Source organism: Pleurodeles waltl, chromosome 5 (assembly GCF_031143425.1).
Source record: "Pleurodeles waltl isolate 20211129_DDA chromosome 5, aPleWal1.hap1.20221129, whole genome shotgun sequence".
Lineage (NCBI taxonomy): Eukaryota > Metazoa > Chordata > Amphibia > Caudata > Salamandridae > Pleurodeles > Pleurodeles waltl.
The window spans coordinates 203,606,012-203,619,543 of NC_090444.1; the positions used below are offsets into that span (position 1 = coordinate 203,606,012).

A 13,532-nucleotide genomic window follows, 5' to 3' on the forward strand; every position below is an offset into this window, starting at 1 on the left:
CCCATCCCGCTTGCCCTCCATGGTCAGCTTGCTGCTCCTGCCCTTTCCCCTTGCCCCCTGCCCTCTATTTTCCATGTGCAGGCCATATTTCCTCCCTCTTGTTTTGTCTGGTCCGCAGTAGTGTCCCTGCTTCCTACCTCTTGCCATTCATTGTCCATTATGATGCAACTGTGCCTCCTGTCTGTTCAGTATGGTAAGCTTGCTTCCCTTGCCTCTTTCCCCTCTGCTCTCTGTTGTCCATGTGAATGGCACTGTCCCCTCCTTATTGCTTTCCATAGTCTGTTGTGCCGCACTGCTGTCCTGCATGCCTTGTGTGGTGTATTGTGCTTATGCAACCCCTGCCCTAAAAGGTCAGTTTGGTGCACCTTCCCATCTCCCTCTTGCCCTCTGTTATCCGAGTCCATACCCCAACCCCATTCCTCCTGATCCAATGTTCATTATTTGCCAACATTTTTCACTTGGTAAGAGGGAGATTTTGACAAAAAGCCCCAGGGAATAGATTTCCCCATTGACTACCATTGAAAAAGATGAGGTAATAGGCAGGAGACAGACAAAATAAATCCCTTTTGGGCTTAAAAACATCAGAAGTCTCCTGCCTGAATCGGGTCTGTTGGCATGTATGGTTATACTGCCACTGCTTCTTCCTTCTGCCCTCAGTGGTCTGATATATTGCCACAGCCTCTCTTGCCAATCCTACATGGTTGCTTTTTTGCCCCTTCCCCCTCCCTTTTCCCCTGCCCTCATGGTCCGTTGTGCAGTCACTCTCCCTCCCATCTCCCCAGCATGGTCAACTTTTCCTCTCTGCACTCTCCTCCATGCCCACAGTTATCTGACTCTGTGCCCCTGACATCTGCCTCCCCACAGTATTTTAACAAACAACTATATTGTTAACATTCTATATTTATTACAAAATTGTGGCATGCCTTACGTCAACTTGATGTATTCAAAACTGTAATACTTAAAGCATTTCCTTTAGAATATATAAAAATGAAAGGGTCCTTTCCCCATAGAAATTATGATTAGTGCTCTAAAACACTTTATCCAATTTATCACTTGATTATACATTGTGCTTTGGGGAGAGGATGTGGTTTTACGGCCAGAGCTGCAGACTTTGCAACTGGGAAATCTGGGTTGAGTTGCGGAGTCAACTCGACATCATGTGATTCTGGGCAAATCACTTCATCTCCTGATGCCTAAAACCAAAATAAATATGCCCTTTTGTAATATAACTGATGCTCATGTAAAGCATTCCAGTAAATGTGGGTCAAGTCTGTGCTAAATAAAAGTGTCAAAAAAAACAAAACAACTGTGTTTTGCACACTTCTGTCATTGGACTATACTTGGCCTACATTTAGGTGATATTTGTGCTACATTTGGGCTCTTTTTTTCTCTGGTGTCCATCTTAGGGGACTTATTTGTCACATGGTTTCCTAATTTCCTCATTTACAGCAGTATCCTTAGCAGAAAATGCTTTCAGTTTTCCACTTTGATTCCATCAAGGTGGTGTTCACACTTTTGGCATAAATTAAGAATGGCAGCACTCTCGTTGTTCATTAGAACACTGTAGTAAAGCTGCTGATTACCAGGGAGGTAACTGGCAAACTGCTGCTCATGTTGAAAGTGCATGTTTCAGTTTTCATGTCAGAATGTTTTAATGAAATAGAAGTGGAAGATATTTGAGAACTCACTTAAAAAGTGTCCTAATTTTTCTTTCTACAGCACAGACCATAATTTCACCCCCTCATATTGTTCCTTTCTAAATTAAATGTTTTAAGTTTTACCAGTTTGAGTCAATCAAGATGACTTCAGGTGTGCCACACTTTTGTCATAAGTAAGGCTGTTGGCACTCTAGTTGTTCTTTCAAACACTCTGGGAGGCTGCAGTAGAGCAAAAGGGAACCAACTGACAGGTTGCTCCTGTTGGGAGTACATGTTTTACTCAGAATGTCCGACTTCTCCTATGGCCGAGAAAAATAGTGTGAATTTACAGAAAATAGAGTGAACTGTGCTGGGATGAGAGGCAGTGTACTCCTCCCCGCCCCAACCCATTTTGTTTAAAAAGGCCCCCTTGAGCCAATGAGCTGACAAGCTCACATGGGATGCACATGTGTGCCTGTGGAGTGGTACTGTGACCTGTGAAGACTTGGGCAGCATACCAGCAACCTCCGATGACTTTTTTTCTGCTCTCTGCTACTTTTGCTCTCTACTGATGACAGGCTAAACCCTAAAACACGTCTAGAGATAACAGCACTACCTGCAACAACTTAGGTGAAAAATTACAGCAACGTTGAAGTAAGTATACCGTATTTACTAGGATGCAATGGGGTGAAGTGTACTGCCTCCCCACATGTGTTTAAAAGGCTCCCCTGAGCCAATGAGCTGACAAGCTCACCTGGGATGCACCTGTGTGCCTGTGGAGTGGTACTGTGGCCTGTGAAGACTTGGGCAGGATGCCAGCAACCCCAGATGACTTTTCCCTGCTCCCTGCTACTTCTGCTCTCTACTGTTGAATGGCTATACCCAGAAACAAGTGTCTAGAGAGAACCACACTGCCTGCACCAACTTAGTTGAAAAACTACAGCAACGTTGAAGTAAGCGTCTTGCATTTACCGGGATGCAGTGGTGTGAACTGTGCTGGGATGAGAGGAAGTGTGTTCCCTCCACCCTTGTAGAACTATAACTGCAGAATTTCTATGGCTTTGTATGAATGAAACGTCAGCCTAACTAAAACATCCCTGTACCCTTTGTTTTTTTCAGTGAATTTCTATGTTTTTTTTAAACACGTTAATATTTGTGTCCGGTTGCAGCAAGCCAATCAGGGCCTTGCTTTTTCCTAGGATCTGAGGAGGATCCTCAAATCCGCGAATCAGATAAAAAAGGGCAGTTTTTCGCCCAAGAGGGGTCCCTCCATGTGGCATATGGGGTCAGGATTCCTGTATCTTGACTCCTTCTACGTTTTTGCACCTTTTGTTCAGTATATATATCACTTTACATCCTAGGAGGCTTTTATGCAGAAGACATTTTTTCAGTATAATAAGCTTAGTCTCAAAAGTGCTCAAAGATCAAAACATGACTGAACCTGTCATGGGTATTTCAGAAAAAAAAAGTGCATAGTGCCAATGCCAAAATGAATTTGAAGTGTCAATGCGCACACAGTACATACAAAATAAAATGAGAGATTCTGACTTAACCAAGTCAATGGGTGAATTCTAAAAACACTTAAAATTCTTCTTCATGGTCCGACCTAATTATAAAGTGGGTCAAACTTGTGTGTTGTCAGAGAGTTCTATAGCAGGGTCTGAAACATATTAACATCAGTTGCAAGTGTTCCCCTACTGTCTGTTACTCAACACCCCACCTCCAACTCTTGCTCCCTAAAAAAAAAAAAAAAAAAAAAAAAGAAAATACAACAATCACCCTCCTGTAAAAGAACTGTTTTGTCATAGTAACACAGAGGACCCTTTTCTTATAACTGGGATGATTCAGTTTATTTGTTGAGCCAAATCAACAAGCCCGGGCTCCTCATAAATTACTTTTTTGGTACACAACATCTAATTTAGATTTCCTAATTGGCAATTGTATAAGTTCTTTTGTGACAGCCAAATACTAGGCAGGGTTTTCGAATATCTTGATGTATCGGAGGCCTTAAAACTGTCTGGCTTCCTCTTATTTTCTAAGCATCTTTGTAAAAGAAGGCCTTAATTACTCTATGGAATTTATTACTGTTTTAGAATCCACTATACCAGGTCATTTCAAGATGGGAATCTAAGCCCAAAGAGAGCAAACTTGGGTACAGTCTTAACCGCTCGTCCTCATCTGCACCCAAAAGAATGTTCCTGAGAGTGATCGTTGGCTGGGACTTACTTGTATGGAACCTCCCTTTTAACTTCCCAGCAGTACTCTGCGTGTCTGTTGATGTATATATGTATTTGTCCATTTCCAACCGCTTGCTTGTTTTTTATATCTAGAAATCGATATCTGCAAACCTTAAGGTAGTGTCTAAACAGTACAATGGAGAATATATTTAGAAACTCCTTTCAAAGTTTCGATTATTTTGAAGATGTTTTACAAATCTGGTTTTAAGAAATCCTCTCTTCTATATTTCTGCTGTAAAATTTCAAACTTCTGAATTTATAAAGTTTTGCCTTTTGATTTTTCTAAATTTGGGGAGGGCTGGCAGTCCAATGAGTTCCTTTAATGGCATCCTCAAAAAGATGTTGTGGCAATGTGGGAAGGCACTGATTTTCTCCACATATAATTACACTACAATATTGTCACTACGGGCATTCATGATTGTTCATTGTACCATGATTCAAAGATAGTCGCTGTTTTCAAGAATTATATTTGCTTTAAATATATTCTTATGGCTTCTAGTCTGATTCGAAATATGCTTTTATAGGCAGCTGCTCCTTGGGCATTTAATGAAGAACAAAGGTTGTACTTGAAGTTTCTGCTTCTGGTGTTAGCAAGCATACTTTTGTGTGGCGGGTGCAGATTCTGAAGATTATACACACATTCCTGCATTTTGGTGTGATTATAAATAATCACTCTGAGAGAAAAACATGCCTTTTCTTGTCACAACTATTTAGAGTAAGGAGAAAATGGCAACCCTTGAGACACAGAAGCGGCCTTTGATGCGGGCAGCCTTGAATGGGCTCTCAGTGGCCCGAGTCCCAGTGCCTGAGGATAACCAGGATGACACTGCCAAGATGCCAACGGATGAGATGGTAAGATTGTTTCTTCTTAAACGTTGTTTATTGTCTCTCTTCTGTTAGCTGTGCATCACCTGCACTGATTTAAGGTTTAACAAATAGGCTTCTTTGTGTATCACTTTTAAGACTTCTGAACATATTTGCATCTTTTTATATGTGGTTGTGAATTTTTGCTTCCGGTTTATGGGTTCAAGTTCTAGAAAATTCAGTTCTGTCATTAATATTTCAAAGGATCATAAGCTCAGCAAAAAAATAGGTATCGTATTAGTAAAATGAGTAAAGCAATAGCATTTTATACGCGTCTCTGTTAAGGAGTGGTGCAAAAACAATTACATGGCAACTTAATCATCAGTCTAAAAGAAAAATACAAGAAAACAAGAAATAAAAGGATATTGGGTGGCACAATGTATAGGACAAGAAATAGGTTTTCATTTTTGGGCTGAAACATAAAGTGTGCTAAACCAATAGGCACACTTCAAAGCCGTGGCGCAAACATTGCTGAAAACAAAATCGAAACGGAGCAGTGGATGGTGGGTGAGGAGGAATAGAGCAGTAGTCCATGTGATAGTGAGTAGACACTTCTGAGTCTTCTAACCGACGTGCGTGTGCAGTGGTGATTCTATGTTTATAAATAAATATATATATATGTATGACTTTACAACACGTGTGTACCATGCATATGCCCTTACCACACATATACCTTTATTGTGCATGCCTTTAACATGCAAAGTAAGTATAGTTAAGATAAGTTGAACATATGTAATATTATGGCTCAGCCATTCTGTAGTTCTAGTTAGGGTAATCAGAGATAGGGATTTTATGAGTTTGTCCCTCTATAACTTTGCACCTGTTTGAGGAATGTCCGTGTATCTGCTACCTGACTGAAAGTTTCACTGCATTTGGTCAAGGGGATGCAAAGGGGGTCCTAAAACAGGCTTCAAATCCAATGCATTTCCATAGACTTATGTATTTCGCGTAGCACAAAAACGTCAGCTGAATTTATATGAAATTTTGCAGTATTACATAGGTGGCGTAGATGATTCTGTGCGAGTAGAGTAATTGTTAATTTATAAGGTTTTTCAACTTATTGATATCTTGTAGCACAATCCTATTAAATATAGCAAGGAAACCCAAAAAATAAACTAGACTGCATATGTAAAGTTTCAAATATACTACATGAACAACTAAAAGACACATTAATGGTCACATTGTTATGTAAACCAGTAAAAAAAAAAAACAACACATACAATAGAAAAAAATAAATAAATCTGATTGCCACTGTGTAGTTATAGTTAGTATCTCCAAATATAGGAATTCCTCAGCTATTACCTCCCTTATAGCTTTCCGCCTGTTTAATGAATCACCACAAAACTTTCCAGACCTATGGCATTTTCTACATTTTTGGATGATGTACATTTTTGTGGTGAATCATTAAGAGGATGCTAAGATAATGGGCCCCAAAACACGTTTTTTACACCAATGCATTTTCCATAGACTATTGTATTTGATGTTGCACGAAAACATGAACGGATTTATGTGAAGTTTGTCATGACTATATATTAGGGTGCAGAGATTATGTATTTTGGGGATTGCAGGGTAAGTATCTTTTAAGTTATAAGGCATTTCAACTTAGTGACATCTGTCACCTCAGCACTTGTGCAAAATTTCACTAAATTTTGTGAAACTACCATGGCACCACATGACTGTAAATTTATTTTAAAATATATTAAAAAAGATAAATGAAATACCCTATTACCACTTTTATAAAATAGTAATTGGTAGGGACTTAGTACTTATCTGTATCCAAGGCTCTAACACTAAACACAGCCAAAGTGTAGTAAAAACAATATGGCTGCCTTTTCATTCTAAAAAAACAGCCATTACCCAATTATATACTGGATTGTCATCGCCATGTACCACAGTATACTGCAAAGTTATCATGGTATACAATGGCCCATATTATAACTAAGGTCTAGCTGTATTATTGGATTGTGGTACCCTTGCATCACACATATTGTTGCATAGGCAATGAAATACTTAAGTCAGATTTACAAAGGATGCCACCAAGCGTGGCCCTTCGTTTATTAGTAAATCTGAAGAAACGCAAAGCAGTGCAATTTGCTGTTTTACATCACTCTGCACACCATAACCTATATTGCTGCTAAATTTCACATACATCAGTCTGCCACTCCACTATATGCTATTCCAATCTATGCCACTTCCACTCTACTGGACTCCACTCTATGCCACTCCTCTCTATTCTGTTAAACTGTATGCAATGCCAAGGTGCAACACTCCAGGCTACGTCACTCCACTGTGTGCACTCCAATGGATGCTACTTCTATACTCTATTCCACTCTATCCCATTCTACTGTAAGACACTGCACTCTACCATTCCATTGTATGGCACTCCACTCTACGCCACTTCGTTCTACGCTGTTCATTTGGGCCCCCTTCCAGTGTACGCTGTTCCATTGTATGCTGTTACTCTACCCCACCCCACTGTACGCTACTCCAGTCTACACCACTCTATTATACTCCACTGTACGCTACTCCAATATATACTTTTACACTTTACACCATTCCACTGTACAACACTCTGCTCTGCACCACTCCACTCTGTGCTATTACACTACACACAACACCACTCTACCAGTCCACACTATGCTATTACATTGTATGCAACTCTGCGGTACGGCGCTTTAGCATACGCCACTCCACTGTGTGTCACGCCGCTACATGTTACCCAAGTGTATGCTATACCACTCTACGCCATTCCACTGTATGCCACTCCAACCCATGCTATTCCACTGTGTGCCACTCCACTGCATGCTACTCCACTCTGCCACTCCATTGTATGGCACTCCATTTTACACCACTTCATTCCACGCTATTCGATTGGACCCCACTCCAATGTGTGCCACCCCAGTCTACACCACTACATTATATGGTAATCTGCTGTATGCTACTCCACCATACTCTATCACACTTTACGCCACTCAACTGTACAACACTCCGCTCTATGCCACTACACTGTACGCTATTACACTGTATGCATCTCCACTCTATGCCTCTTCAGAGTATGCCATTCCACTGTATGCCCATCCACTATATGCTTTTCCACTGCATGCCACTCTACTTTATGCTACTCCACTCTATACCACACAAGTATATGTCCACCTCACTCCATTCTACGTTAATCCATTGGCCTCCAGTCCACTCTATTATTAAACTCTACCCCATTCCAGTGTACATCCCTCCAGACTACACCACTTCACTGTACGCCACTGCACTAAATAATACTCCAAGGTACGCTATTCCAGTCTACGCCACTTTATTGTACACTTCTCCAGTCTATGCTGTTCCACTGTATGCTACTTCAGTATATGCTACTGCATTCTGCACCACTCCAGTGTACACCAGTCCACTCTGTGCCACTCCATTCTACACTAGTCCATTGGACGCCACTTCCCTATATGCTGTTTCACTGTACCCCACTCCACTGTACCCCACTCCACTGTACACTACTCCAGTGTACACCACTCCAGTGTATGCCTCTACACTGTTCCTCTCTACGCCACTCCACAGTACTCCACTCTCCGCCATTCCACTCTCCGCCTCTCCATCCTACTCTATACTGCACACAACTTCAGTCTTTGCCCATCTACTGTATGGTATCCCTCTCTACCCCACTCCACTGTGTACTATTATCCTTTGCACACCCCACATTACACAACTCCAGTTTAAACCACTTCTCTGTACGCCACTCCACTGTATGCTACTACACTATATGTTATTACACTTCATGCCATTCCACTGTACAGTACTACACTGTACGCTCTTACACTCTACATCACTCCACAGTACTCCACTCCACGCTACTCCACTCCACTCTACGCTATTCCAATTAATTCTACTCCACTGTGTGCTACTTCACTCCACACCACTCCAGGGTACTCTCCTCAACTCTCTATAACTCCTCTCTACTAAGCGCTACTCTAGTGCCGTACACTCCACAGTCCAAATTTTCACTCAACTCTATGCCTGTACAATCTGCCCCACTCTACGGCGGTTTCAGACACTGTACGACACAGCACTCCACTCTACTGTATGAGATGCCACTCTAGTTTATAACAGTTTATTCGACTCTAAGCAACACCACTTCAATGTATGCCACTCCACTGTACGCTAATCCACTATAGCCTGCTGCTCTCTGCGCCACTCCACTCCACTGTACAGTACTCCACTCTATGCCACTCCACTCTAGAATATTCCACTGTATGCTATTCCACTTTATTGTAATCCACTCTACGCCGCTCCAGTGTATGACACTCCTCTTCATTCTATATAACTCCACTCTATAAAAGTCTACCACACATCATGGCACTCCAATGTCCAGCTCTATACTCACTGTATGCCTGTACACTCCAATGTAGAACTCTTTATTCGACTATTCAACACTTTTCTATATGACACAGAACTCCACTCTAAGGTAAGAGACCACACTCCATTTTATAACATTTTACTACCTATGTTGCACCAGTACACTCCAATCCATGCCACTCTACGACACACCAGTACACTCTGTTGTACTTTACTCCACACAACATTACACCAATTCACTCAACTCTACTCCACTGTACGTGACCTTACCTTTCACTACACTGCTAAACAACAATCCACTCCACTGTTTCACACACTAGTGTACTCTGTGGAACTCCACTCTACAACACTGTATGCCACTCTCTGACACTTTACTCATGTCTATGGGCCAGATGTATCAAAGGGTTTTACCCATTCTGTGTCTATGGGAAAATGCTTTAGTACATTTGGCCCTGTATCCTTTCCCTCCACTGTATAACACTGTCCTACACTGTATGCCACTGTAAACACTACACTCTACGATACTGTAGTCCACTATACAACACTGTACACAACTCTTTGTATGCCACTGCACCTCAGTTTACTCCACTCTACTCTGACAAATAAAATTTGCAGAAGGGAGGGAAATCTCAAGGTAGCATCGAGAGTATATGGAACAAAACAAGGCACTGTATGACCACTAATTAGGCTTCAGACCAGTGCGGGAAAGAAGACTGGGACATCTAACCTCTGCATCTAGCTAGATTATGACCACTATTATCTTGAAGCTATCCACAGCATGTGATGTGGTGGACCACATTAACCCATGTTAAAGATTGCACTGAAGTTATTAATGAGGTTTTTGACTAGATCGGATAATTTATTTGCAATAGAGTTAACTTTATTACTTCCGAGCTATCATAAATTCACAAGTTGGGTAAAGTTACCCTGTTACACATCACACCATTATACTGAAGTATGCATGGTGCAAAGACGTGGCTTACAGGGTACATGTTGGGGTGATTCAAAACATCAAAATAAGTAAAAGAGAGTCTCTGTGGATGGAGTCCCGATTGAGTCAGGGAAAAGTATCTGATCACCAAGATGCAAGGCTTGCTGAAGGTAGCCATGGTATGTTTTTAAAGATAGGATTGGGGAGGCAGGTCAAACAAGTTCCAGAACAGGCTACTAGTGGGTGAAGGGAACAAATCAAGTTTTCTCAGAAAAGGGGACATTTGGGCTACGACAATAGGTTAGAGTTAATAAAATCCAACTGCTTTTGTGCGTTTTTAAGCATGTAGTAGGGGTTACTATTTTGCCATTTTTTCAATCCATTTACCCCAGAGCTTTTTGTTTGAACCTAATCTTTTTGTTAGTATATGTTTTCAGTTCTGGAGCCTAAGCACCTCATTTGCAGCAGCTGTAAATTAAAGCAAAACTGCTAAATTATTTGAAGCATTAAACTCATTGTTACAAACTATGCAAAACCACAATTTGTGAAAGTTAAATTCCTATGATTTTGTCACTTTTTGGCTATTGCTGTAATTGTATACTGATTACTTCAGGCTTAAACACTCCTCCCCTCATAAACAACTGAGAAGTTAGGTGATGTTTACCACCTGCAATATCTCTTCTCAGCAGAGAGAAGACTGTATGACCATATAATATGTGGAAAAAGCATTCATTCTGGAATTATTTTCTCTCACTCATTTTGTGTTCTTTTTTGCTTTGCTTTTATTTATTATGCTTTTTTAAAATTCTTTCATTCCACTAATAAAGTCTTTAAAGTACTGCCAACTCTCATAATATTATTAGGCAAGTACGATGACGTAATGCACACTGTGGGATTTGACTATAAGAGGGTTGAAAGATTTTGTGAGTTTCTCCAGTCCAGCTTCCTCGCCAAAGACTTAAGGAGGTTTTAATAGCTTTTTGTACTTGCTTTTCTGGAGATCAGTTGAAGACGAGGGCTGTGCACCAGTGCTTTTTAGGTTTCACCAGTTTGTGTGGAACACATGGCTGTAATTTTGTGCTCTCAATGGAGGACGTCAGACAACTTCACATCGGGTAAATCTGAAGGCAGCTCATACTACTTTCCTCCCTGGGCTCACTTCTAAGTTGAGTACTAGTTCAGGACATTTTGTTGGTGGGATCACCCAACACTGGTGTGACTCTCCAAGACCATGCTTTCTGGCGTCACTGTGAACTTCTGTCTGAAGCGAATAGCTGTCTTTAATACATTAGAAAGTGTGACTTTGAAATTGATGCCGCTTGTTGCTAAATGACTAGGTGTTGGAGGAAGCAGGTTTAATTGTACTTCAGTAATGCTATTCGCCCTCTTTCGCTTGTCTTGATATGGATGGAAATTCCATCTTTTATACCATATTATAAAAAGTCCTCCACTACCTTCCAGAGAAAATGTGAACTGCAATTGAGGTCCTGTGCTTCTTGCACAAAGCCTTCCAAAGCAAATAGCAAGAACAGGTCACAGTACGTAGTTCGAAAAACAAACTGGGAGAAGAAGGTTGTCTAGCTGGGCCTGCCCTCCTTATGGCCCAAGTGACATTACAAAAAAGGCCCAGCCAAAAGGAACTCCCGCAGGATGGACGAGAAAAAAGGTTTTTCCTTTTAGAAAAACCATCACCCACCAGGGTTATCACTTGGTGGCATGCTTCATCATTCGGTTTCTTCCCGTTCCGCTATGGAAGGGGGCATGACTGACGAAACACGTGGGAGCACTGATGTAGTCACGTCAGTGTGAATCAAAGGAGGGATACAAGTGGTGAGGTCCTGGATAAGTTAAAAATACCTGCAACGTTATGACACATCGCATCACTAGAGCGCTAACCTTCCAAGATGGCAGCCTCTCATGGTCAAAAGGGAGGTAAGCGAGGGCCCTGGAAGTTAGGTGTCCCTGGGAGTGCCTGTTTTGGCACCTAGGTCTATAAGGGCACAGTCATGGTGCATGTGACTACAGAAAAAAGGCTTTACTTATTTTTAAATAAATAATACTTGTTTTAAGGTTTCTATGCTTTCCAGAAATTACTTTTCTTACTTATTATGGAAAGGGAAGGGAGGAAATAGCTACATGTTGTGGCACTTTGTAAAAGGCGCTGCAAAAGTGCATTTGGCAAAAAGAAATCAATAGACAATGGGTAAATTCTTACCAAGCCTTTAGGGTGTACATATCCTTATCAGAGGTGTATAACTGAGTGATAGCCGTTGTGATGTTAGTGCTTCATCAGCTGGCTCTATGGGATGTGCTCATTAAGTCCTATGAGGTGTGTGTGTGTGTGTGTAATTTATAGACCCACTGTTGTTCTCTTTCCAACAGTATGGGCTCACAATTAATGTCTCTTTAATGTTCCAGGAAAACCCACTGGTAGTGTGTGTGCTTTCTCTATGCAGTGAGTGGACAATTTAGTAGTAGCCCGTCTACATCTCAGGTTACTACGATGTTCACAGATGCAAGTCCTTACTTTGTGGGTGGTCATCCCGATATAGTGTAGGTTACATGGGCAAGTGATCATGTATACTACTCGCTGAGTGTTTCAGTTGGTGAAGTCTCCGATGTCCCATGAAGTATTGTCATTGGAGTTAACCTTTTTGGTGACTTTCGTTAGATGGCACACATTGCAATCCCCACATGGGTAGTGTCCTGTGGGTGGTGGTAAGTAGTTGGTTCCGTCCTGTTTCTTACAGAAATTACATGGACAGGTGTGCACAAGCATGTCTCTAAGACGTTTCCCCCATTTATTTGAGAACATGGGTTTGGGGATATTCAATGAGCCACTATTGAGGATATGCCAGTGTTTGTTGATAATCTTGCTTACATGATTGGAGGCTATGTTGTATGTTGTAATGCATATTGGGCTTTCTTCCTTTTCCTTTTGAGGGGGGTATCCAACAGAGCTTCTTTGTTGTTATTGCAAGCTTGTTTCATGTCTCGATTGATTTTCCTGTTGGGGTATTTCCTTGCCTCCAGCTTCGATGCCAAATTTTGAGCTTGGTTCTTGTAATCTGATATCTCTGAGCAGTTCCTTCTCAATTGTAGGAATTGTCCAAATGGGAGGTTCTCTCTCTCAAGTGGCGGGGGGTGGGCCCTATCATAAAGAAGTAGACAGTTCTTGGCTGTTGGTTTTTCATGAGTGATTGTCTTGAGAGCTCCATGGGTGGCTATAATATTTAAATCCAAGAAGACCAATTGTTCCTTGCTCATTGTGTGAGTAAATCTCAGGAACTCTTCCTGTCTGTTTAGCCATTCTAGGAATATCACGACCTGTGCAGCTTCCCCTTTCCAGATAACCAGTATATTATCAATATATCTTTTCCACAATACTATGTTCTCTCTGTATGGGTTAGCAGGGTTTAGAATTCTCTGTTTCTCGAGATAGTGGACATAAAGGCCCGGCAAGCTCTGAGCGAAGGTGCTTCATGTGCTGGTCCCATGTTTCTGAAG

General features: G+C 41.4%; 1 protein-coding gene across 1 annotated transcript in view; it reads left to right on the forward strand.

Annotated features, from left to right (window-relative positions):
- Positions 1-13,532, forward strand: part of PTPN14 (protein tyrosine phosphatase non-receptor type 14) — a 395,238-nt gene that overhangs the window by 333,325 nt on the left and 48,381 nt on the right. Inside the window, exon 14 of the mRNA XM_069233899.1 lies at positions 4,589-4,726. Within this exon, the coding sequence (XP_069090000.1) occupies positions 4,589-4,726 (138 nt within the window). The remainder of the gene's footprint in view (positions 1-4,588; positions 4,727-13,532) is intronic.